The sequence below is a fragment of the Marmota marmota genome, unplaced genomic scaffold, assembly GCF_001458135.2.
Source record: "Marmota marmota marmota unplaced genomic scaffold, marMar, whole genome shotgun sequence".
NCBI lineage: Eukaryota > Metazoa > Chordata > Mammalia > Rodentia > Sciuridae > Marmota > Marmota marmota.
The window spans coordinates 22366731-22394398 of record NW_026000082.1 but is presented as its reverse complement, the minus strand read 5'-3'; the positions used below and the strand labels follow the sequence as shown (position 1 = coordinate 22394398).

Here is a 27668-nt window from a genome sequence, read left to right as displayed (position 1 = left end):
GGAATGATAGCTGAAATTGAGAAGTATTACCATCTTAACAATTCTTGTCTTCCCATTTATTTAGATCCTTAATTTATCTCAACAGCATTTTATCATTTCAGTGTGTAAATCTTGTACGTCATTGTTTAAATTAATTCCTAAATATTTTAATCCTTTTGATGCTATTGTAAATTGAATTGTGTTCTTAATTTTATTTTCAGGTGATTTGTTACTAATGCAACGTACAGTCTAGTAGAAGGGAAAATGGATAGGGAATAAACAGAGTTTCAGTACTTTTAAGTTAGACTATAGTATCAATGTCCTTTGGCATACACAGAGGATTGGTTCTAGGATCCCTCAGGGATATTAAAGTCCGTAGATGTATAAGTCCCTTATATAAAATGGTATAGCATTTGCAAATAATTTACACATATCCTCTTGTATACTTTCAGTCATCTCTAGGTTACTTACAAAATGTAATACAAGGCAAATGTTATATAAATAATTGTTTTGTGTTGTTTATGGAATCATGACAAGGAAAAATGTCTGTACATGTTCAGTATGGATGCTGTGTTTTTTAAATAATTTTTTAATCTGTGGTTGATGAATCTTCAGATGGAGAATCCTCACATACAACTGTATATGGAAATAAATCCAAGGAGAGAGTGAAAGCACAGGCTGTGCCCATGAGAAAGTTACTAAGCTTATGGACCTTTTATTTCCTTATCCATAAAACAGAAATAACCATCCTTACTCCATGGCTTCATAGGACTAGTGTGAAGTATAAATGAAATAATAAGAGAAAAAGTGCTTGGCACTTGGTAGATGATTAATCTTTGTGCCTTTCTTTTTTTTTTTTTTTTTTTTCTCCTCCTTGCCTTAAAACTGCTATTCCTTTGTTCATTGCAGACTAAAACCCCATTTTAGGACCTCTGAACCAATCCCTAGCCACCAATCTCTACTGAAAATCCCACCTAATGTCCAGAGAACTCCAGTGCTTCTAACTAAACCCCAGCCATCTGTTGCCAGATGCCTGATCTCCTGATGCCAAGTGTCTAACTGCTTATACTTCTGCTCATTAATTGAGACTTGGAACAAGTCAGATGCTGTTTTGTGTCTACTCACTGTTCTGTGTCACTCCTGTTTCTTCCTGTGCCCTCTTGCAGGACCCTCTCCAAATGACACTGACTGCCCACTTAACTGCACACCCTCCTACCACCTGTCACTTGGACATCTTCAGATCATTTGCTTACACTCCTCCAGTTCTGTTGAATATCTTGGGTTCATTCAGGAATGAATTACTGGTTATGTCATGTTTTTGAAGTTACTTTTCAGTCTTATATGCTACTAGGAACTGATTGATGCCCATCAGTGTTTTTATTGAAACTTTGGAGGGCCAGGTGTGGTAGCACATGCCTGTAATCCTAGTAAGTTGGGAAGCTGAGGAGGAGGATCAGCCTCAGCAACTTAGAACCCATCACAAAATAAAAAATCAAATTGTCTGGAAATGTTGCTCAATGGTAGACTGTCCCCGGATTCAATCCCCAGTACTATTACAAAAAAACAAACAACAACAACAACAACAAAAACTTCAAAGAAGTTTCACTTCTTTTGTGAAGTGAAGTGACATGAAATTGGGAAAACCATTTCTTTGTTCCATCTTTGCCAGTTCAGACTGGCATACTTATGACAGATCTGCACAGCAAACCTTTTAGGAACTCCTGCTCAGATCTGTTGACTAATATGCAAATGGAAGCAGATGCTGAATAATTATAAAAGCATAGGTGATTCAAGCAGGAAATAAAAAATTTAGAATCAAGAAGGAATGCTTTCCCAAAAAGCAATAGAAATATGGACCCTTCCCCTTCAAAATTAAATAAATAAATAATGAATAGGACTTCTGTCAGGGTCTCCCTCCTTTGAGCTCCCATAGATTTTGCATAGACCTCTTTTGATGCAAATCATGCTGTACTATGGTTGCCTGTTTTGAATTTCTTTCCATTCCCACTTCGGATTCCTCTAAAAATGTTCAATTAATTGTGCTCTGTAAACACTGATGGACATCTGCTTTGTATACCAAGCCCAGTGTGAGATTTGGGGGATACAAAAAAAAAATGTGTTGGCCATGGACCCTGCCTAATTATCATCCTCAGGTGATAGGAAATGCTAATTAACTCTTTCTGGAATGGATTTGATTAGATCCTTAGGATTTTATTTTAGCCCCTTCTCTGTATTTCTGGAATGCATTACTATTTCATTTTGAGAAGAGTGGTGGTTTTCTCACGGGGAGAGACTCAACAGTATTTTAAGACCTGAGGAAAATCAAGAGAAAATAAGGTTCAATGGCCATTTGATAAGAAGCAGGAATCTCATCAGAGAAATAGAAAGGGCCAAAATGAGGTAAGTTCAGAGAGAATTGATACTCATTTGGGACAGGGAGGCATAATGGCAAGGATAGGGGCCTGAGGCTTTCCTAACTAACTGTTTCTCTTGCTCTTCATCTTTCTTCCTAAAGGAAAAGCTGTTTTTTTGGCAAGAGACAAACATCACCTTTCAGACATCTGCCATCTAGTCCGCCATGATGTGCCCTACCTGTTCCAGAAGTATGTGAAGGAGTCCCACGGAAAAGATATCCGGGTGGTTGTGGTAGGGGGCCAGGTGATAGGCTCCATGCTTCGCTGCTCTACAGATGGACGGATGCAGAGCAACTGCTCCCTTGGTAAGATATAAAGGCTCAGATTGGGTCTATGGGTCATGGAAGGCCGCCTGGATATTTCATTAGGCCGTTTGGACCTGCTTAGTAAGTGTATATCAATTCCTACTGTCTTGTCAGTCCTCCGTTAGGCACCAGGGTCTCACAGAGAAGAATGAGAAATGAGCCCTTTCCTATGGCAGCAAGCAGTCCAGGAGGGGGACATGTGAGTGTCAGTGCTGTGACAGAGGTCAGGGCAGGGATATCAAAGACACTGAGTTTGAATCCTATCCTGTTGGTAGTAGGACTTAGCAGTCTGAGTTAAACAAGGGATTGTTAGAGAAAATCATTTGAGAAAATCTCCCATTGAGGTAAAGGATGGATTAGAGTTGTAAGACAAGAGGCAGGGAGATGAGTTTGGAATCTCTTGCAGTGTCTCAGGCCAGGAACACCAAGGGTCTATATGAAGGTACCAACCAGAGAAAAACTATGTTTTGATTTCACATGTTAATTGAAATTTTTATTTTCCTCTCACATATGATACTATTAGAAAGCTGCAGTTTATATTTTGGTTGAATGCATAACCCCATCCTTTTAACTTATTGATAAAGCTTGTTTTTTGTCATGGCTGAATGGAGGAGATATTCCAGGAGGGATGTAAATTCTTCTCTCCATCACAGAAAGCTGTTGTCAACCTCATTGAATGACTTTTTTATGTTGGTAATTAAAAAAACAAAAAAAACCCTATAGTTCCTATTTCCCAACTCACCAGATGAGTATGCCAATTCCAGCAAATAATCAAGAGGCTTAGACACTGGTTTAGTCCTTTTACTAGCATTCCTTGAGCACTCCACAGCAGCTTTGCCGAAGATGTTGAGAGAATAGAGATTATAAGGCAGTCCTTGCCCTGGGCCAGCATGTGGTCCCATAAAGAGGACAAGCAAGCAGATAATTGTAAGATACTGTGGCGAAGTTGTGTGACAGGCAAGTGTGAGATTTAGTTTGACACAGTACTACGTAACTTAGAGTTGTTTCATTTTCATGATAATCATGTAATGCTGCAGTATTGAACTTCGTGGTTGATTATTTTGTCTTTTTTGATTACGTCACTAAAGAACCATAACAGTTTTATAATATCCACACTACATTTTCCTGGTAAGCTATTTTAAAACTGTTTTTAGCCTTTTCTTTACAAAATCATGTCCCAGGTGGGGAAAGGACAATCTAAAGGTAAAGAAATTAGTTATTGGGCCTGAAAATACAATTTTAAGTCTTTCTAGGGAGACAATGAAGTCTGAGGTCCTAGCTTTTTAATAAGGGCAATCAAACGGCTCCTGTCCTTGATATAGGATTTTATCTCACAATCCTCTCCATCTTTATCTTCTTAAAAATTAACATTTTTCTCTAATCATAAAAGGAATACATTTTCAATGTAAAAAATTTAGAAAGTACAGCAAAGTCAAATGAAAAAGAAAAAAAACTTATCATATCCCCACCATTTAGAGACAACTATTAATAACAGTTGGTATCATTCTTCTCAATTGTTTTTTCTCGTAGATATTTTTTGCAAGTTATCACCATAAAATACTATACGATACCATCTTTAATTCTTCTGAGTCACTTCCTGAGGGCTTACAAACTCTATGAGCATTATCATTAATGGTTATAAAATGTGCTATTTTCTTCTGTTGTGAGATGTTTAGATTATAATTTTTATGTCTAGATTCAACAAATATTTATTGAATGCCCTCTGCGTACCAGGAACTAGGATTTTTCAGTGTTTTAAATAATACTGCCATCAGCATCTTGGTGTGTAATAATTTTTTCCATATACAAAATCATTTCATTAGTGATGAGATAGCTGGGTAAGAAGTTCTCAGCTTTTTTAAGATTCTAGATAAGAAATATCCGTATTTTTTTTTCCCCAAAGGGTGTCCTGATTTCCATCCAGGCCTTTTGTGAGTAATGCCAATCATGCTGCGTCTTATCAACAGTCCTGTCTCTTTCCTGAAGGATCATTTGATTCATTAGGGAGCATCTTTTGTTCCCTTGACATCACTGTGCTTTCTCCACAGGTGGTGTGGGTGTCATGTGTCCACTGACAGAACAAGGCAAGCAGTTGGCTATTCAGGTGTCCAACATCCTGGGCATGGACTTCTGTGGCATTGATCTTCTCATCATGGATGATGGCTCCTTTGTGGTGTGTGAGGCAAATGCCAACGTTGGCTTCCTAGCCTTCGACCAGGCTTGCAACTTAGATGTGGGGGGGATCATTGCAGACTATACCATGTCCTTGCTGCCAAATAGGCAGACTGGGAAGATGGCTGTCCTCCCAGGACTGTCGAGTCCCAGGGAGAAGAAGGAGCCAGATGGCTGTGCTTCAGCTCAGGGAGTTGCAGACAGCCCCTACACCATCAATAACGGGTCTACCTCTAGTGAGAGTGAGCCTGAATTGGGAGAGGCCCGGGATTCCTCAGCAAACACAGTGGGGGGGCCTTCCCCCCATGCTTCCCGAGCCTGGATACAACATTAACAATAGGATGGATTCAGAATTAAAGCTTGAGTGAATTTCTGCTTTTTGGCAGCATTTAAACCAAATCCTACTGCTTCCCTAGTAGTTTTGAGTGAATAAAATCTGGACTAATGTGATTTCATTTGCACAGAAACTAGAAATCCCATCTGGGCACTCAGCATTCTTTCTAATGATGATTTAAGCAAATGGCCTAGCTTTGTGGTTTTTACAAAGACATATAAAACACTCACCAAGAACAACATCCCAGCTGATCCATTTGAGACCAGTGTCTGCTGTGAGCTCTTGGATATAATGGTAGACTTTCAGGCACTGACGCTGTGCTGCTTCTGGCTGGTAGCAGTAGAGAACAAGAACTTAGAATATCTCCTGGAAAAACTGGACTTAAAAGCAGCCATGAGATGGAGGCATGTGCAGACAATGTGGAATGTGACAGTAGCATGTTCTTCACTCAGCGTGTGTATGAGGCTGGGAGAACACACAGTTCAAACACTGTTACAGGATCGATATCTGCTCCCCTCAATCACCATCTTGACCATATTTCTCTGACACTCAGGATATGGTGTTTTAGGGAGCTTCCTCATTTGCATTTTCAGTGAAGCACTTTGTAGAAAGTGAGATTGCACATTCTTTGACCTCACTGGTTGGCATATGTGCTGCTTTGTAACTGGGGCTTTCTACAAATTGCTTTGCCACTCTGAATTTATATACCCTGCTTCGACTAATGCCAACTCCAGCAGCTTCTTGCACCTTTGCTGCCTTTGGCCTCAGCTGGAAATGCACTTCAACAAGCTAGTGGCCACACACTTTGTTTCTTAAGCGTGCACTAGAATCTAACACCAAGGACTTTCTTTTCAATGGACTCTGTTCACTTGTCATCCAGAAGCCAATAGGTATTTACCATAGAAAGTCACTGGAAGATAATCACTCTTTCCCCTCCTCTTACTGAAACTTTATGTATTGCTTAGCTGTAGAAGTTTTTCTCATATGAGTTGGTGTTGTGGGCCTGTTGGGTGGATAGAGCTATTGGAAACATACTCCAATCCCCTGGACATTCTACTCTTATCCAGGCTCCAGAAACCTGTCCTAACCCACTTTTCCAAACTGGGGAGACTCAGGTATCGGGAATTAACTCATTGCACATTTTTGGGAGGGGACTAACATAGACATGACACCAAGTGCTTTTCACTAACTCTTTAAGCAGTAGATGAGATCCTTTCCTTGGGAGAAATCATGGAGATGGAGTTTTTAATTTCTGCTTGTATGAAGTTTGACTGAAAACGAGCAATGACCAAATACACTGGAACAAATGCATTTAAGAGTTACCATCGTTGGAGTTATTCCCTTGGGAGATATCCTCTTGAGCTATGGTGTTGCATGCACCAAGAACACTTAGAATTCCTCTTCGGGATTATCTTTGAAGCCATGAAAGGAAAGAGGCCTCACAACTTAATAGTTGGACTTTGGTTTTTTTTTGTTGTTGTTGTTTGTTTTTTTTTTTTAATCTCTCCCTGACAACCCAGTCAACCACCAAGATAGTGCCAAGCTCCATCACCTGTTTTATTTATCAGACTTGTTTTCTAATGCACTTTGGCTATAAAAAAAATAATTCCTCAAAAAATACATGAACTCTTAAAGGACAGAGATTTACCAATACCAAGGAAGTTTACAAGTTTCCAAAGATGGTTCTAGAAATGTTCTGATTAAGGTCAGCTTCACTGGAATAAACGTACATCTTCCCAAGGTAACTACTTTGAAGGCAACGCCACCCATTTGGGTGCATAATTCCTATACTTACTCTGCTATAAATGTAAAATGTGTATAAAGTCAAGCTATTACATTTTCCCCACAACACATTTAAATAGAAATTGGCTCTTAAAGTATTATAGTTAAAAACCATATCTCACCAAGTAACAGTTGTACAATTGAAAAATGTTTGGTGCCATGTAATGGAGATTTCACACTATGCAGTTGTAGTTTAAATGCCGTCCAACATAGGGTGCATGCCACTAAACTGTAACCCAAGCAATGTGTCTTGTACAATTGAAAAAACGATAATACTTCACTCTTCTATAGGTTAAGACATGTACCTTATTTTTAGCACTCAGGGTGGCTTTAGAAGGATGGTTTCAAGTTTATTCTTGCCAGAATTGGTCAGATGCTTTCTGTGTAAACCTCTGAACCAAGTATTGACCTCCTGGAAGCTGCATTCACTCGTCTTCCTACTTTATCTAAAAGGATGCCAGCAGGGCCCCATCCTGAGCTGCACAGCTAGAGTGTTTCCAGATCTCTTTGCGAAAGAAGGCCCATTTTCCAGCTGGGAGTGACATCTGTCATCATTAGCTTCATTGCCTGGAACTGGCCCTGTCTAAAAGCTGGATCACAGCTGTATCCTAGACCCCTCCAAGATTTCCTGGACCACAGCTGGCCATGGACTCCGAGTCTCAGCCACAACTGCCCAAAGCTGCTAGAAAGAACATAGGGTACAGTACCAGACCTGGTTCTGGGTCTGCACTCAAATAGCTGTTCACCCTTGTGCAATCACTTGAGCTCTGGGCCTTCATTTTTCTCTTCTTCAGACAGGGGAAAGACCTCTTCTGGTTCCCTCTTGGGGACACACTGAGGTTGAAGTGAGTTAATAAGTGAGGCTATGCTTTCAATAGAAGGTGGTAACAGATCACCTCTCTCATCTGGTTTTATACCAGCTTCTTATCACCCTCCTCTGAGGGAGTTAATAAAGGAAGAGTCCATCAAGTCTTGTCACTAGCAAAATAAACAGTGATGGGGCCCAGAAAAAGGAATGCAGCTTCTGGAGGACTTCTTTCTAGTTGCAAGGAAACATTACCTGAAAAGAGTAAGGCTCATGGGGTATTCAAAGAGCCTTCTGGATGTACCATATATAACCTGAAACCCAATTGCTGTATACCAACTAACTAAGTCTTCCTTATGTAATATAGATTCAGTGTCTGTATATGGTCTTCCCATTATTTGGTAGTAGCACCTTGAAACTGGTCAAAACCTGAATGCCAATAGCTCAGTCACTCAGAATATATATGATTCTGCACTTGGGAAAAAATGTCTTAATGCTATCTGTCTGATTGGGTATGGGGTGGTCTTTAGGGTCTGAGAAACAATATAAATGGGTCATAAGTAATTCCTGTCACAGTTGCAGACTCAATGCTTCCAGCTAAGGAATGCCATACAGTTGGGACAGGGCAATGAAGAAAGAGGAGGAGTAAGGTCCAGGATAGTTTTGTGAAAGAAATATGAAACCAGGAGTACTTGGAACTCTTGTGAGGAGGAGGAAAAAAATGCTTCTTCTATGGGTTATGTTAAGGAAAGAATCACAAATATATTGATTAGAGGTAGATGTCTTTGAAACTGCTCTGAGATGCATGGACTTCTGTTGACACTGGAGAAGTGAGGGAAATGTGCTTCATCTCTTCTGTAAGTCCTGAGGAATACTGGTCTTGAGGATACTCTGAATGTAAATCTTGGGAAGATTGAAGCAGCTAATTAGTGGGAGAGGTCCCAGGATCACCAGAGTAACAGCTAGCCCCCCCATAAGTGAATGGACCAAAATACCAGGCCCTGCAAAGACCAGGGCTATGGTTTACTGATGGGAGTGAAGGGACTCAGGTAGGAGAGGAAACCCAAACTCAAACAAGTCACTTCAGCTTAGTATTTCCCTTTGCACCTGGAAGTGAGGCCTCTGTTTACTATTAGTCTGTGCAGATGTTTTAGGAAAGCCCTAACAACCGCTATTTGTCACTGTTCCTGAAGTTAATGTTCTTAGATCTAGGGCTATAACCTAATAGAAAATCTGGTATTGCTTTTGACTCTGCCTCTTAAACTCAAGATCAGTACAGATTGTTGCTTTGATATGTTTTTACCTGGAAGACTGTCCTTCTCAGGGATATATTGTTTTAATCTTTGCCTAAAACTAGATTATGCCTCCATTCTAATCTATGGCTCAGCTCCGAAGCCCCCATAAAACTCACATGGTTGAGTACGAACTTTCTCCCTTCATGCCTTCCAATTTCCTTCTTCAGGTGCGGTTCCTATGCCAACACGCAGCACTATCCTGAGCCCTTGGCTGACATCCCACTGCTGTTTGGGGATGTTAGGTTCTCTGGGGCTCCAGAGCAACACTAGGAAAATTTTCCTAGAGAGCCAGGTTAGAGATCTGGAATAGCAGCACTTGGAGACTAGTCTAGACCCTATTTTACAAGTAGGGAATCCGAGTTCCAGAGGCTTTGGTTACTTAGCCAGTCAGCAGCAAAGCTGACCCAGACGATGTGATTCCCCATCCAGGCTAGCATAGTGCCAGAGGTGGCTCTGTCCCTCCAAGTGTCTAGCACTTGCTGCCATCCTGGGCCCACTCTCTGCCCATTCCCCTTCTGATGAGCCTCTGTTCTAGATCATCATGGTATTGAGGTGTGAGCTGTCAAGGCTTCAGGACTGGATGGGTCTTAGTGAGAGCCCCCAAAGCAGGGTACAGTCTGCCTCCTGGCCTACACCTTAAGACTAGCCGAGACCATTTAGTTCCACCCCACACTCAGTGAAGGAATATGAGGGAGAAGACCTATGCTGAGCTGACCAAGGGCTTCTGTGGCCCCAATTTGGTTGATGTCTTTACTGCAAAGAGTCTTGAATGCCAAGGGTTTGAATTTCCTGAACTTTTTCCATGAGCCTCCCACCAGGGGGAACCCAGTTTGATATATGCACCAGCTGCGATCAGCAACAAGGTCAAAACTTCCCTCCACCTTCTGTTCCACAGTGTATCCCCCTTGCAGTCAGACTCAAGGCACAGATTCTTCCTGTTGTAATCCAAACTTCAGCTGAGGACTTCTTCAGATCCAGATGGGTTTGAGAACTCTGGGCTCCTGTTCTGAGTCCCTGCATTTCTGTGGTTTCTAAGAGATGTGTGTTTTTTGTTTGTCTGTTTTGTTTTTTGGGTTCTGGGGATTGAACCCAGGGGTGCTTTACCACTGAGCCACATTCCCAGCTCTTTATTTATTTATTTATTTTTTAGTTTTGAGATAGGGTCTCACTAAGTTGCTTAGGGCCTCACTAAATTTCTGAGGCTGGCCTTGTGATCCTCCTGCCTCAGCCTCCCAAGTCTGGGATTATAGGCATGTGCCATGGTTCCCAGTGGGACTTGTGCTTTTAAAGCTACTGCTGACTCCAGACTTGCACTACCTCATTTTCAGCAACAACATTGTCTCATCCCTGCTCCGCATCAGCTAAGACGAGAAGTTCCGTTCCCTCCCCCACTTCTGCATACAGCAAAACTCAAATGAGCGTTTGAATGTGTGCGTGTGTGCGCATGTCTCAAAGATGTGGGAGGGAATGACAGACACTGCCATAATGCAGACGTGGCTCAGCCCTCATAGAGTGTTCTTTTCATGCATTACAGAGGAATCTCCGCTAATCTTCTGCTCCATGTCTCCCTGTCTCCCTCCCTCCCTCCCTTGAGACAAATCCAGTCCACTTGTGTTCTCAGGCATAGCCATGCCTTTTCTTATCCTGATTCCTGGCGATACCCTTCCCTCCTTTCACCTTCCCTTTACCATGGTTGGCTTATAAAAGCATTTTTCTAAATGAAGACGGCTCCCCAGGTCCAGGGGAACCTGAACACTGTCTCTTTGTGTGGTGTAGTTCCCCTTCCCACTATACTAGCTGGGCACCGCTGCAACCGTAGTCCCCCCTGGATGAAAGCAGCATGCCTGCTGAAGGCAAGAGGACTAATTTGAATGGCACCAGTTTGAGTTAGAACCAGTTCAAATCCTAACCCATTGTGTGATCCTGGGGACAGTCACCTCACCTTGCTAAATCTTATTTTTGTCACCTATCAATGTGATCAATAAACAGTCTTGAATGTGAAGCATTCAACCACAGGCCTGCCTTTCTTCGGGTTCCCTTCCTCTTGCTTCCCCTTCCAAGAGCAATCACAAGCAGAGCTTTCCTGTGATGGTGGCTAGGTGCCAAGGGATAAAAGCTGTCAGACAGCAGCTGTACAGCTGGGGAAAGAGATGGGAGGGGAGGGCTGGCGGCTGCTCAAGCATGCTGTGATTTGGGCTTAATGATTGGAAGGTCTCATCCATCCTTGAGATTCCATGAGGCTGTAGTTCAAGATACAGGGGATATAAGTGGTTCAGAAAAATCCTGGAGGAAAAGCTGTCTCAGACAACTGGGAGGCTGAAAAGCTGATGAGCAGCCTGACCTTGGATGATTTAGCACCTGATTTTTTTTTTGGCTTTTCCCATATTAGGTTTGCTGGCATTGCATCAAATGGAAGGAGGAGGTGCCAGAGACTTGAATTAAACCTGTCAAATAGGGTGAGGGGAGTGCAGAAGGCTGAGAGGGGAGTGCTGTGTAGAGAACTCGGATAGCCCGTCAGCACCATCTGGACTTGGCAGGGATGGCAACCCTTAGATCAGATGGAACTACCCAATAAAAACAGCTAAAATTTTGCTGTCCTGGGCCTATCCCAAATGGGACTCCCAGAATCTCCTATTTGGGAGGAATACTGATTTCCTTTAAAGGGAGATCTAACCCATTGTGTTTTTCCTATAAAGGGAGAGATGGTAGTCCTTAATCACTGAAGAACTATTAAAGGTCTCTGTGAAGGCAGGACTAGGCCAGTGTCTATTGTGGAGGTCCCCAGGGCTCCAGTGGTGTGCTAGAGCCACTTTTACCAGCTCATCAGAGTGGATTGTTACATTTTCCACAATGTTCTGAGCTAGTTTATTAAACACAGCCATCATTAAAGATTAAATTATGTAAACCTACAAGTCTGTTTAAAACATAGATAATACCTACCCCAAACTCCTCACTTAGTTATTTTACTATTATTTATGTTCTGAGGTTATTGACATCTATTCGTATGTATATATGTATAATGGTGTTCCACTGCACATCCCTTACCAAATTTGCCATTCAGTGACATGGTAGCTCCGAATCAGCCCTGGTAAGAATATTTATATCACAGAAATGGGCAAACACCACATATCAAGGTTGTCAATCCTCCCTGCTCCAGAGCTAGTTGTTATCAGCATACCACTGCCACTGGGAGACAGAGAAAACATATTGATACATATAAAGGGTTGCAACATCTTAGTTGCAGGGAGGTAGGATGTGTGAATATTTTCTCAGCAGCAAGTGTCCGGTTATAATGTGCACAACTGATTTGAAGTAAAAGAAAACCAGTGGAAAACACTGCTTCTCGGCTTGTTTTGTCTACCTTCTGTTTCTCAAAGGTGGAAAAATCTGTTTCCTTCGCTTCAAAACTTTTGGAGCAATAGAAACAGTGCCCACCCACTCCCACCCCCGCCCAGGTGAGGCTCATCTCAATCTCTTCTGGGAGAGGTACAGTAGCTAGATTCCCTCCAGGAAAGTGCGCTGCAGGTTTTCCTGCTTAATTGTACTGTGAAGAATAGATCTTAACAAGGCATCAGAATAGCTCGTTTCCAAGTGGTTTATACAGCAATAACAATGTTAACTCTTCCAACAGAGAAGAAGTCGTTTATAAATTATTGTTTTGCTATTTTTGCTTTTTATTAAAATTATAACTGTGGAACAGAATGCTTTGTTTGCCTTTGTTCCCAAAATTCTATGCCTTTTGGTTGTTCTTTTAAAGTAAGAATCACATGCTGAATCTACATTTTACTATTTTTCATATCATAAAATGAGGGAAATGCTTCATAGAAACTTCATCCTATTCACTTGCACACCAGCTGCATTCCGGAAAACCATAATTTTCCTTTCAAACGCAGAGTGCTGTCTGAATTGTAATATTGCCAGCTCTCGACTGTCAAGATGATGGAGGAAAATACTACTGCAGATGGTATAAGCTTGTCAGGGGTCCACTCAGCGTGCTTTCCTAGACTGACACTTGAATTAAGACTCAAATGGCAAATGAAAACTGAAAGCTGTTGAAAATGACTATGCACTGCCATCAGAGGGCCCCTGAGATTGAAAGAACCTGTGTGACCACCCAGAGAACTGACAGGTCAGCCAGAGCCAGCAGGACTGTGCTCACCTGACATGAAAGAGGCTTACTGGGAGAAACAGTGATAAGAACTTTGGGAAAAAATTTATGGTCAGTACCAGGTCTGGGACCCTTGAACTAAAACTGTTCCCCAACTTCTGAGGGTCAGGGAACCTAACCTGACTAGGATAGTCACAGGGATAATGACTGATGGTTCCAGCCAAGAAGGATTTAGGATTTGATACTAAATCACCACTCCTATTGTCCTTCAACTCCTACACTAGGAGTGTGACCTCTATTTCATTTTTTTCCTTCTTTTATATGAAAATCTTCAAACTACACAGTAGTGAAGAGACAGTAAACACCCCAGATTCTGAAGTTACCAAAACTTTCTATTTTTATCTCATCTGTCAATTTTCCTTAAGCATTGTACAACAAATTGCACATACCATCTTTTCTCCCACACTTCAACAGGCATCTCTTAAAAAAAAAAAAAAGGAAGAAAGAAAGAACATTTCTTCATGCCTTTACCACATAAGAAAAAAAAAAATGTTCCTTGGCACCATCTAATTCCAAGTCCACATTCAGATTCCCCCATTAGTCTCACAAAGAACTGCCTATAGCTGCATCATAGACCAATGGATTTGGTGGGGCAGGAGGCACATGGTGTTTGCTTCCCCTTTATCTTGAATGTGGCTCTGGCAGAACCATGCAGAAAGGGCACTAGTGAAGAGACCTTTAGGCTGGCTATAGATATCTACCATGTGGGTGAATCTTGAGATTGCCTTCTATTCCCAGTGTCCTGTGGTCTTCCTCTGAGACATTCCCAGCTTCCTGCCACTAGCATAGCATCCAGCTGTCCTGTCATACTGGTACCTACAGCTCTTCCATTGGTTACTGCTTTCACTGCAGGGATTTCCTAAACTGGGGACGAGATCTCTCCCAAGGACTCTTCCACCAACCTTGGGTCTATGTATTCTGTAACTCAAAGCCCTTTAGATCTCCCAAAGGCCTTTACATTTACATTTATTAGAATATTTTGGCTGAAATTTTCACAAGACAAGCGAGGGAACATTTGAGCAGCAGTATTTGCCCACATCTAAAGGCACTTGTGACTAAAGAGACATGGAAACGGGATGCACTGTCTGCTCAGGGATTTACTTGTACTTTGGACATTGAGATGATTGAATCAGTAAAATCTGAACATGGTCTGTATTGCATCGATGGATGGCTTTGTGTCAGTGTTAATTTCCTGATTTTCATGATTGTGTGGATGAGAATATGTAAGACAGTGTCCTTGTTTAGGAAAATACACATTAAATATCGAGGGAGAAAGAGACATTGTGTCTGAAAATTACTTTCAAATGGTTCAGGAAACAACAGGTGTTTTTAGAGGAAAAAAGCAAATGTGATGATAATATGTTAACATTGGAGGACTCTAGGTGAAAAGTATTATGGTAATTTGAATAGTCATTAAATAAGTCTAAAATTATGTCATCCTCCTCCTCTGGGTTTGCCTCTGCTCCATTAAGTGCCCAGTTTCCTTGGGCATTCCTGTAGGCTCTTTTCTCTTCCTTATCTATATTTCATCCCTAGGGGATCTCCATTTCCATGTTACTAATGACCATCTACATGATACTCTCAAATTTCTCTTGAACCCCAGTTTCTTTTATTAATGTCACATTGCATACCCAGTCACCCACCTTCATCTCTCCTCTAATGTTTCATAATACCTCAAAGTCATCACACTGCAGACGGAATTCATGTTTTCATCTCTCTCCGACATCCCTGTCTCTCTTCCAGGGCTTCCTCACCTGAGTGCACAATACCATCCACTTGTTTAAACCAGGAAACCAAAACAAAAACTCCAATGGTTTTTGTTATTATTTTTTGCTATTATCTTCCTTAATCTTGATATCTAATTTTGTTTCTTGTGGTAAAACTTTCAAACTATCTACCATATTTTTTCATTGAAAACTTTTTCTTTTCTTTTTTGGCCAGGTTAATTAAGATATTCTGGGAGACCTACAATCCTGACAAAAGTTTGCAAGCAAGGGACAATGTTTAAGGGATTATATAATCCTGGTTTTATAGTCTGTTCCTAATAGTAAACTTGTTCTTATGCTTTTAAAACCTGCTACTTAAAAAAACCCTGCTATTTCTTATTGATATATTTATTAGCTATTGAAGCTGTGTGTTTGTGTATGCATATATATGAAATAAAATATTTACCTCCATTACTTTGTCATTGATCTTGATGAATATAAAGAAAGACATACATTTTCTGTTGAGTGAAAAACTTGCACAGTTCTGTCATTCCAATAATGCTTCACCATCTTTTTTGAAGCATTTATTTGCTAAATGTTTATTTCATGTGACCTACTGTTCCTGACAGATGTCAAACTTTGTAGTCATTGTGAATACAAAGATACTTCATTTGCACGTGTAGCTATTGTCGGACATGGTGAGGCCTACTAATAGTAGAGCAATTTTATTTGAATCATGGTCCTCTAAGGACTACTCCACAGTACAGGCCCATAGCTGTGCAATGATAAAATGTTACCTAGTAAGAATGCCAAGCACCTACTTCTCTCCTCATTTTTGTTAAATAAAGGTCGATTTTTGTTAAATAAAGGTTCATAGACAATATGATGTGATTTCTAACATTGCATATGTGCTCACAATAGAAAAAAATTAGTAGGATCTTTCAGGGATGATTCATAAGCTCTACCCTGCAAATTCTGCCAAAGATACTTAGGAAAGATAGGATTAACTGGTGGGAGATGAATAGCAGCACTTGTATGACTCTCTGAGGGAGCCTCAGCATTACTAGAGTTCCTGGTCTAGTCTTTGGAGTCAAATAAACCACATTTCACGGAGCTTTTTGGAATTGAGATTATTTCCTGCATCACTATATCATGTATAAAATGAAATACATTTTCATTGAAGAGCCAAAATCGGGGGCAAAATAAATATTTTCATATTAATAAAAGAAAGAAAATCTAAGAATTTGCCATCAGCAAACCCTCATTATAGGAAGTACTAAGATTTATTAGTAATGTGAGCCCAGATGGAAGGTATGAGAGCAAAAAATACAAAAACATTATAAAATGATAATTATGATTTCTGAGTTTAAGATATATAGGAGGAGCAGGGTTGTGGCTCAGTGGTAGAGCACTTGCTAGTATATGTGAGACACTGGATTTGATTCTCAGCATCACATGTGAATGAATAAAATAAAGGTCCATTGATAACTAAAAAATATTTTTTAAAAAGATATGTTGGAAATAAATAGCAGTAATAACATATAAGTTTGGTTGGGGTAAATATAGTTGAGGGTCTAAAGACTTTGTCTTTTGCAGATGAAGGTTCCTGAATATTAGATTTTGATAACTTAGAAACAAATGCTTCAATTTCTGGAACAATCACTAAAAGTACAAAAACACAGGCTATAACCAACAGACTGACAAAGGGTGAGAAGAAACAGAATGAGAGAAAGCTATGTAATCAATCCAAAAGAAAGGGGGAAATATAACATGCAGGACAACTGGAAAGCACAAAATAAGATTATAGACTTAATCCTAAATAATTTACTATGCAAACAAAATATAAATGAACTAAATGATTCTTTAAGAATCACAGATATGAAATATCTAATCTCATTATTTTTGTAAGAGATTCATCTAGAACATAAAGATATAGATTAAAATAAAGGATTTGCAGGAAGAATGTCAAGTGTTTCAGTCAGTCAGGAAAACAGAAGCCTCCCTAAGTATTGTGAATAAACAGATTTATTTAATGGAGGGAATCAGAAGCTTACACAATCTTTTAAATAGCTGAGTGATAAAAATCAGAAAACAAAGGTCAGCAAGCTGCTTTCACAGGAAATATGCTTTCAGGAAAACAAGAACGGATTATTCTTGGAGAGATTCATGAGTGCTCCATATGCAACTTCCAAATCTTGAGCAGTCGGCCCTCACTGGCAGAATTTTACCCTTAATCATTAAAGAAAGGGCACAATGGGAATTGACTTCCAAGCTCCTCCTCTAAGCAGAAGTAAATAATGAAGGCAATGGTGAGGATGCCTAACTGACAACAAATAATCCAGCCCCCAAGGAAATGGGTGCAGCTTTATTAAGACCAAAATAGACTAAGTCAAAAGCTTTGGTAGAGACAATACTAAAATTTAATTCACCAGGAAAACATAATTCTATTTAAATTTATATGGCTAATAACAAAGCCTTAAAGTATATTAAGCAAAAATTGACACAACTATAAGGAGAAACAGATAAATTCATGATTACATACCTCTCTTGAGAATTAACAAAAATTTGGCAAAAGTTGGGCACAGTGGCACATGCCTGTAGTAATCCCAGTGGCTCAGGAGGCTGAGACAAGAGGATTGCAAGTTCAAAGTCAGCCTCAGCAACTTAGCGGGGCCCTAAGCAACTCAGCAAGACCCTGTCTCTATGTTTTTTTTTTTTTTAGAGAGAGAGAATTTTAATATTTATTTTTTAGTTTTCGGCAGACACAACATCTTTCTTTGTAGGTAGTGCTGAGGATCGAACCCGGGCCGAACGCATGCCAGGCGAGCGTGCTACCGCTTGAGCCACATCCCCAGCCCAAGACCCTGTCTCTAAATGCAAAATATAAAAAAAGGGCTGGGAATGTGGCTCAGTGGTTAAGTGCCCCTGGGTTCAATCCCTGGTACCAAAAAAATCATCAAAAATTTGAAAATATGAATGAATTTTACTTAATGGACACATACAGGACCTTGCTCCTAATAATTCCATTCTTTTCTAACACATGTGGAACATTTATAGATAATGGCCATATCCTGGGTCATAATCTAAATTTCAACTAATCTCTATCAAAATTGTATGCAACATGTTCTATGACCACAAGAAAACTAAGCCAGCAATCAACAACAAAGAAAGAAAATCACCTTCCTTTAGAAGTTAAGAATCATATTGGATCTTAAATGTCCCCCAAAGACCCAAATGCTAACAGCTTGGCTGCCAGCTGTGGCACTATTGGGAAGTGGTGGCACTTTTAGGAGGTGGGGCTTAATGGAAGGAATTCAGGTCATTTCGGGCACGCCCCTGAAGGGGATATGTCCCTTGCTCTCATTTTTGCTTCCAGGCCACTATGAGGTGAGCAGCTTAGCTCTACCACACACTCTCCATCACAGTGTTCTACTTTATCACAGGCCCCAAAACAATGAAGTCAAATAATGATAGCCTGAAAGCTCTGCAGCTGTGATCAAAAATAAATCTTTCCTCTTTATAAGTTGATTATCTCAGGTATTTTGTCACAGTCATGGAAAGCTGACTAACTATTCATCTTTCTAATGATTCATGAGTCATAAAAAATTTTAAAACACTAAGAATAAAAATAAAATATTGCATTTTAAAATAGGTGGGATCATTGAAAGCACTGTTTTGAGGAAAAATTATGGCCTGAAAACACAAGTGTTAGAAAAGAAGAAATACTGAAAATGAAATTATTGGACATGTAGAAAAGAAAAATAATGGCCTATAAATAAAAAGAAAATCAGTTAATAGAAACAAAAAATTTAAAGAATTTAACTTAAATAATAACTATACAAATAGATTCAGTGCAGAAGTATTAATGAACAGGAATTCAGGATTAGAGGAAACAGAAAATATATAAGGGTTAAAAAGAAAACAGAGAAGGGCCATTGGATATGGTAAGGGAGAGAGCTAGAGTGTAACAGCATAGACTTTAAAGGATGATTTTAGAATTGGAAGTTCTAATTTTTTTTTATTATCTTCTGTAGAATTGTTGATCCTCCTCTTTGCCCCCCAGTCTTCACTGAGAGTCTCTTTAAAAGAGCTGGTTCCTATTTGGGGTTAGGGAATGAGAAAAAAGAAGAGGTGGTTGTATTCCTAAAGAGAAGGAACAGCTATACAATGCAGATTGGAGAATATTATGCTGAAGCTTCAAACTGGATGAAGAAATGGCTGAAAGACAAGTGAGCCCCAGGGACTGCACAGCCATCTTAGAGAAGTATGAGAATCTCCAAAGGTAGGGAATGGAGGTTCCAGCTGATTTTACATAAAGGGGCAGGGTAAACCATCTGACATATTTTTATTATTTGTATCTGAATGAATTAATCTACAGTGAGGATCATAAAACTCTCTGACAGGTTCCTGATCTGCACATATTCACCCTGTGTGTGGATCTACCCAGGAAGCAAATGCTTTTTGTTAAGTTCAGAAAAGAGCTAAAGGAGGGGAAAAAAGGATGTGCTAAGTGTCCAAAGTCATCAAGATGGGACAAGCCGATACAGGTGTGGCCACATCTAGACCATTTCACAACAATAATACGTAAAGCTATGTGGGATCAAGGTCCCAAAGCTATCATGTAAGAAACCTGGGTTTTAAACTCTGGCATTACTGAGCGCAAGGCCTGAACTCTGTCCTCTGCATCACAGGTGGCCTTTCAGAGTGCCTCTCTCCCACGGAGTATAAGATGGCTCACTTCTGCTTCAAATTACTGTACGAGATATTAAAGACACCAGCTTGGAACGGCATCTCAGCCCATGCATCCTGGGCTCTCTTGACTTGTGAAGTCCTCATTTCTTGTTTACGTCACATTTTGCTGTCTTCTCAATGTTCCGGGTCTCTTGTGTTCCTCTATTCCTCCTTTACTGCCTTCTCTTGCTGTAAGTGGATATTTTCTAGTGCACCATTTAAATCTTTGTTAATTTTTAACTATTTTAAGAGTTATTTTCTTAGTGATTGCTGTAGGAATTACAATGGATATTTTGTCACAATCTGCCTCAGATTAATGCTAACTTAATTCCAATAGAATAGAAAACTTTGCTCCAATATAGCTCTATTCTCTACTCCTCACTTGGCATAGACTTATGAAACACATCACTGAGAGACTTTTGGGAAATATGACAAACTATTTACAGTTTAAGTACAAATACTTATTAGTGACCTGACCACACATTACTCAAAGTCATACAAAATCATAATAAACCAAGGACAAATTCATGATAAACAGTAGTTTTACTGATTTCTATGCCTAAAGCTCTATATTCCCTCACATATGCTAAAAAATCCCACCTATGGGTGCAGTCCCATGGAAAAAATGTGGACACTTCAGCAATCCAGAGGACCAGGAGCCGCTGAGCAAGACTGAAATGTATTAGGCGTTCAATAGCCATGATGCAGAGCTCATGGGTCACTAAGTAATGGGATGCTCTTCTTCAGCTGAGATGAGGTGTAGTAATTCTTCAATGTTGCTTTGCTCTTCGTCACTGAGTTCCAGTTTTTTGGCCAGATTGAGGGCTTGTATGGCATATTCTTCTGCCTGAAATAAAATTGAAGTGACAAAAGGAACTTGGCCCAGAAATGCATAACATTGGGAAGCTCCATTTGTGCTCAACTCCAGAAACAGGGGAGAGGACTCATCACCTGCCCACACCAGCCACTGAGCTCTTGTTCACAAAACTGTGAACTTACTTTGCTTACTCTGGGTCCTGGACAGCTAGCCATATTTGTGCTCAGTGGGTAGGGACACCAGAAAAATCCAACTGACTTAACCAACTAGTACTAAGTACTTAACAAACTAAGTAAATGGGTACTCCTTAGTAAACTCAAGTCTTTGTAGGGAGTTTGGGGTTTTGATTGTTGCTTTTTTTTTTTTTTTTGGTGAACCCGGGAGTGCTCTATCACTGAGCATTCCCAGTCCTTTTTGTTTTTTGAGACAAGGTTTGGCTAAGTTGCTCAGGCTGGCCTCAAACTTGTGATCATCCTGCCTTAGTCTCAATCTTATGAGTTGCTGGGATTACAAGTGTGCACCACTAGGCCTGGTTCTTTGTAGGATCTTAATCAGAGTCCTCTGGACTAGCATTGGGAGGCACAGAAGTGACAGGTACCACAAATAAATTATCATCCTGGCATAGTCCTAGGAGCCATGTGACCTGAAAATTTAACCCAGGAAGAGGCTCCACAGGACATTTTAGGATGCTCTCTAGTTTTCTATTTCTCTCTTGTTTTCTTTCTTCTTTCCTTCTAAAAAATATTTACTAAATATTTTTACTGAATGGATGCTATATTCCAGGTACTGTGACTACAGGCAAAAATTCCTGTCCTCATGGAACTTACAATATTGTATGGAAGAAAGACTATAAACAAAACAAGTAAAACATAATAGTATCTTAACTAGTGATAAATGCTACGGAATAAAATAAAAAAGAAAGAGGAGTCAGAAGCATTAGAGGTGGTGGTAGGGTTTTGTAGTTTTAGACAGGGAGGCTCAGAAAGTGTCACGGAAAAAACAGCTGAGTAAAGACCTGAGGAAGTGAGGTGTTCCTTTTGTCCAGATGTGTTCCTTTTGTCTGAGGATCTCTATTAGATCTGACATCCTAACACACTATGGGATAATAACTTCCCCAAAATTGGACCCTGTACTGCAGAAAGGAGGTTTTGGCCAATGTAAATTTAAAGTTCAGCGGGAACACTTCCATATTCCATAATCCACCTACCCATTCCAGACAGGGTCAGTGCCCCTATTCTGGGCTTCCACAGTGCCCTGAGATTTGCTTTACACTCTATTATAACTGTGAGCTTCCCCAAGCCCTGATGTACAGTAAGTGCTTAGTAAAAGTTTGTGGAAGGAAGGGAAGGAGGGAGTAGGGAAGGAAAACATAAATTTTCCCATGTCACCCACAGAGAAAGACCTGCTCCAACCAGCCCCCTACACTAACCCTAGCTTACTTTGTTTTTTTCTATGGAAATTTTTACTGTCTAGAGTTATATTACACATTTATACATTTACTTATTTACTGTGGCTTCCCCTCCTCTAAAAATCATAAATTCCATAGAGAGAGGAAACTTGTCTTTCTGTTAACCACTGTATCCCCAGTCCCTAGAATAGTGTCTAGCAAATGGTAGCTGCTCAAAAAATATTTGAATGAATGACTGATTCAGTCCATTAATAAATTAGACATGCCACTTACCGTCTGTAAGAAACTGGGCAAATAATTTTTTTTTTACATGAGCTCTCTTATTATGAAACTGGGCAAAGAATTGAGCCTTTCTATGCCTCAGTTTCCTTATCTCTAAAATGATGATAATAAAATACTAACTTCATAAAGTTGTTTTGAGAATTAAATATGATAATTATGTAAAGGGCTTAAGACAGTGACTGGCATGTACTAATTACTCAAAAACAGTTACCTTTTTAACCTTTTCACAGCAGTTCATTCCTGCCTGAATCTCTGTAGCAAAAGGGAAATTAGTAACTAAGTGCAGTTAAAGCAGCCATGTCCTACTCCAAGGACCCTCCAGAGCCCTCCTGCCCTGCAAGCTTCCCAGTACTTCCCCAATCCTAGAAGGCTTCCCTAGGGAAGGAGACAATCCAGGTCCTACTAAGCAGGCTGGACTCAGCAAAAGAGAAATGTCATGAGCTTGTGAACTTTTCTAGAGTGAGGGCTTGCTCCCTAAGGACAAAAAGCTAGTGGAATTGGGCAAAAACAGATGGATTCAACTACTTGATGCATTTCTTTGTGCATTTTACACAAGCTGCCTCTGGGGAAACTTGCCTTGGAAGAATTCATCATCAGGTAGTGAAGCATGACCAAGGTTTTCAGAACAAAAATAGTCTTTTCAGGAGCTTTGTCAGAAGTTGATTCTCGAATGCTCAAGATTGAAGTCAGGATCTGAATGGCTTCTGCTTCCTGGGCTTCATCTGCATTGAAAAGGGAGGAAAGAAACGCAGGTGGTGGGCAGCAGAGCCTGCCCTCATCATAAGCCCCCCATGGGCAGGGGCCTGGCCTCTTCCCAGGGTTCCAATGGAAACAGCACAAATCACAGCAAGTTCTCCAGCTGCAGAAGGACTGTGCCACATGCAGAGCAGGAAGTGGGACAGCTTCAGGCAGCCCTCGGGCACTGCCTGGCATGTCACTACCAGAGTAACCTAAAAAATGCTCCTCCACAAGCCCCAAAGTCACTAAGCTGTCTCTCCTTTAGATCCTGAACTCTAATAAATCTTGTGGGCTCCTAAACCCAGGGCATTTGTTACAGCTAGGTTCCTTGGGTTCACTTCTGCTTCCACCCTAGAGCTGATGGAGGGAGCAAGGGGAATATCTTGCCATAGTAGTGGCTTAATTTCTCCCCCTAAGTCCAAAGATACTTAAGCAATAGCCTTTCTGCTTCCTCACATGAGTCTGTCACCATTTTCCCTCCAGTGGTTTTTGGTCCCACATTAGTAAATAAACAGTTACTATGAGTCAGGGACTAACAGGCATGTATTTAAGTAATAAGCCTAAAGGTTGGTGATCTTTGGATAGCTATGATTTCCAAGATTTCTGCTATACGGTAAACCACTTTTATAATGAGAGAAAATCCAATAAACTAATTAATTTTTTAAACCTTCCCTCAAAGTCTTTCCTCTGAAAAAGTCTCCCTTCAACACCACCCAACCATCCTCCCTTCTTCCTTCTGGTATTCATCTGTAATATAATTTATAGTCATGGGAATGTTCTTTGTTATTGCACATAGGCTCTGTATCACCCACTGTACTGAATGACTCTTCTGAGCAGAAACTAGATCCCTTGTCTATTATCTCAGAGGGCATGATATTGTACAGTGCTCTCAACACTCAGTCCTTTGCTGAGCCTGGGGATAGACATGAATCAAATCTAGCCCTGCTTCAGAGGAGCTCACTGTTCTGTAAAGGAGAAATGAATGTGAGACATCAGAATTAATTAGCAATGCAACTTTTTTTTTGATACTGGGGATTGAATCCAGTGGTGCTCTAGCCCCGGGCTAATACCCCCAGCCTTTTATTTCATTTTGTGACAGGATCTTGTTAAGTTGCTAAGGCTGGCCTCAGACTTGAGATCCTCCTGCCTCAGCCTCCAGTGTAGCTGGAATTACAGATATGTGCTGCCTGCCTGGTTAAACTGTGTAGAGACTATCTCATGGCTTATGTTCCCTGGAGGGATAATATAGAAGAAATGGATGCTCTTCAGGGTCTTTTATGCCTCCAAATCTGTCCCATATTTATTCCCTGAGGGCTATGCATAAGAAGAATCTGAATTCTTCCCAGCCCTAGTAAAAGCTCGGTTTTCCCCATCAGTAAAATGGGAAGGTGGCACTGATATGCCCCATGATGGGAACAGCTACTCTCCCTGTTAGGTGTAAGGCCTGTGATTAGGTAGGATGAGGTCATGGCTTGCTTCCTAGAGTGAACCAGCACTTACCCAAGCCAGTGTCATTCACAAATCGTTTGCACAGTAAGTCTGCTTGTTCTACATGAGCCTGTGAGAGGACTTGATAGTGTTCATTCAAATATTTATGCCAGATCTTTGAGACCTGTTAGAAAAGAAGATGTCTATCAGACAAGCAAGCCAGACCTCAGCTGTTAGATCAGCCAGGTGGGAATGCAGCACATGGGGTCAGAGTTCCTGAGTTGGGGGCAAAGGGAGCCCTAGGAACCCAAAAAGCCCTGGCCAAATTAATGTGTTCAGGGATGGGCTGCAATGGGCACATCTAGAGCAATCCTGGTGGGATCTGATAACAATGGCTACTATTCACAGGACACAAACAACCCTAAACACTTATATCCTCACAACAATAATTGAGGTAATATTCTTATTATTTCCATTTTATATGTAAATAAACTGAGGCTCAGAGAAGCTATGAGCACACTGGACTTTTGGGAAGAGCTGTTAAGTGGCATGTCCTGGATTTAAACCCAGGTCTGTCTGACTCCAAAACTCTTGGCTTTTTAGCTATACCAAAATGCCTCTTTTAAAGAATTGGGTCTAAAGTATGAATCAAGAGTCACAACATGAGAGCCTATATCACACACAGAAACAGCTGCTAGCTAAATGAGGTGGTACTGAATGAACTTAAATGATATCTTAATATATTGGAAACAGTTTTTGTGAGTGTTTTGTTTTTGTGTTGGGGATTTAACCGAGGGTCTTGTGCATGCTAGGCAAGCACTCACCACTGAGCTACATGCCTATCCCTTTTTAAAATTTAAATTTTGGACAGGTGTTGTTAAGTCCAGGCTGGCCTTGACCTTGTGATCCTCCCGCCTCAGCCTCCCAAATAGCTGGGATGACAAGCATGTGCCACCATGCCTGGCTACTTTCAAGTTCTTTGATCCTTTGACAGGACCTTGCAGCAATAAATGTCCCTTATAAAGCTCTTCTCTGTCACACACCTCAATACACCCACATTAGCTTGCTCCCATTGGGTGAGAGAGAGCCTCTTAAGCTCTGGTTCTTAGGACTATCATTTATTATTTGCTAGGGATTAATCTATTTTGGTAGTATCAGGCTATGTAACCTTCGGCAAGACCCTTTATTTCTCTGAGCCTCTCTTTATGGTATGTTTCTCACAAATGGTCTTACACCAGTTGTAATATACCTGGCCTAAATGTCAAGGTTCAGTTCCCACATTCTCTAGCTCACCTTAGTGTACAATGTGTCTGCTAGGTCCACTTTTTGAAGACCATAGAAGGTATTAGCCAAGTGGAAGTAGCCTCCTGAGGTCCTGATGTCCTCTGTTCCAAATGCACAACTGGCAAAATAAATCTATTGCAGGAGGAGAAAGGAGAATGCTGGAATTCCTCTGCAGATCAAGTTAGATAAAGATCCTATATCCAGAATACACAGAAATAATTTTTATAATAATCTAATGTTAAAATGGGCTTAGAATCTAGAAATTTCTCCAGAAAGATATGTAGATAGCTAATAAACACACATAAAAGATGCTTAAGATTGACAGTCATTAGAGAAATGCAAAATAAAACCATATGAGATACCACTTCACACCAGTAGGATAGCTGTAATCAAAAACCCAGAAAACCACAAGTGCTGGTGAGGATGAGGAGAAAATCAAAACCTTCACATATTGCTGGTGGGAATGTTTGGCAGCTCCTCGAGAGGTTTAAGCAATTCCTCTTCTAGGTACCTACCCAAGAGAATTGAGAATATATGTCCACATGAAGATTTGTACACAAATGTTTTGGCAACATTATTCATTATAGCCCCAAAGAGAAACATCTGAAATGTCCCATCAAATGATGAATGGATAAACAAACTGTGGACTACCCAAGATGAGGGACTACTACTCAGAAAAAAAAAAATGGATGAATCCAAACTGATTATGCAAGGTGAAAGAAGTCAGATCTGAGTTCTATATGTGATTCTGTTTATATAAAATGTCTAGAAAAGACAAATCTAAGGAATCAAAAAGTGGTTGCCTGGGCCTGGAGTGGGAATGAGAAATGACTGCAAATGGATATAAGGGATTTCTTGAGGGTGATGGAAATATTCCAAAACTCGATTGTGCCAATAGCTGCACAGTTCTGAATATGTTCTAAAAATCATTGAACTGCACACTTAAAATGGGTGAATTTTCTGGTATATATCAATAAAATAGGTTAAAAGGAAAAAAAGCTAGGCTAAAGAATGTGTGTTTGACATAATTCATAACTGGGTGGCCCAGCTCAAGACAGAATGTGCCTCTGCTTAATTCATTGGAGGATGTGGAGGTTAGAGAAAAAGCTCAAAGGATGATTACATGGGTCGGGGGGCCAGGATGAAAAGATGTCACCCTCAAAAGGATTGCCTGAAGATAGTCTAGTAGAAAAAATATTTGAGATGTGAAAGGGTTAAGGAACCAACAAGGGCTAGTGAAGCATCAAGGACAACCAACAGCAAGAAACCATTATCATCCCTACAGTTCAAAAACCAGAGGTAGAAAACAGGGGTAACCCCAGCCAGTGCTAGCACTATGGAAGAAGGTCCCTTGATAAGACACTGTGGCCACAGGGGAGCACTGACTGCCCTGCCAGAGCAAAGTGGGGCAGGAAGGCAGCAGAGAATATAAATACCCCAATCTCTCTCACACCCTCCACTCCCCTGCTCTGCTTCCCATTCTCCAAACTCAACCCAAACCAGACAGCAATGAGGTCTGGGTTGTATATTTCATGGAGGTCATCCTCCCAGGGCAAAGGACAAATTTAGAGTATTGGAAATAACCAGCATCAGAATGAATTTATGGGTACTGTGCAGTGGCATGCAACCAGAGGGAGCATTGCCTGCTGGAGAAGGCTAAAGAAAGAACTAACCTACATGGAAAGTGCAATTTGCCCCAACCTAACCCAGATTTCAGGCTCAGGAACTCCTCTCTTGTAATATTTTCCAATACTAAAATCCTAATGGGAATCTCATAATTTTGGAAGAACAGCTTGGTTATCATCCTCATTATCCTATCTAACATTCATAGAGTTTTATAGTTTATAAGTGCTTTCTTATAGATCTAGCTCATTTAAATTTAATAACCACACTCTGAAGTAGACAGTGTTATTTTTAAAAATAGCCAAAGTACTGCACACATATTGTTCTATTATTAATCTTTGCAATGACCCAATGTGGAAGAGACTTTTTTTTTGTCTTGTAAGCAATAAAAAAGGTA

At 40.5% G+C, this 27668-nt stretch overlaps 2 protein-coding genes across 3 annotated transcripts in view; one reads left to right on the top strand and one right to left on the bottom strand.

Annotated features, from left to right (window-relative positions):
- Positions 1-15431, top strand: part of Rimkla (ribosomal modification protein rimK like family member A) — a 33713-nt gene extending 18282 nt beyond the window's left edge. The window contains exons 4-5 of the mRNA XM_015484856.2: positions 2495-2698; positions 4747-15431. Of these exons, the coding sequence (XP_015340342.1) occupies positions 2495-2698; positions 4747-5204 (662 nt within the window). The 3' untranslated portion in view covers positions 5205-15431. The remainder of the gene's footprint in view (positions 1-2494; positions 2699-4746) is intronic.
- Positions 15432-18434: 3003 nt separating this feature from the next.
- Zmynd12 (zinc finger MYND-type containing 12) overlaps positions 18435-27668 on the bottom strand; it is a 29105-nt gene continuing 19871 nt past the window's right edge. For both annotated transcript variants that reach the window (XM_048815616.1, XM_048815617.1), the window contains exons 5-8: positions 25658-25780; positions 24437-24548; positions 22775-22920; positions 18435-20538 (exon numbers count right to left, since the gene is read on the bottom strand). In XM_048815616.1, coding sequence (XP_048671573.1) covers positions 20413-20538; positions 22775-22920; positions 24437-24548; positions 25658-25780 — 507 coding nt within the window. In that variant the 3' untranslated portion in view covers positions 18435-20412. The remainder of the gene's footprint in view (positions 20539-22774; positions 22921-24436; positions 24549-25657; positions 25781-27668) is intronic.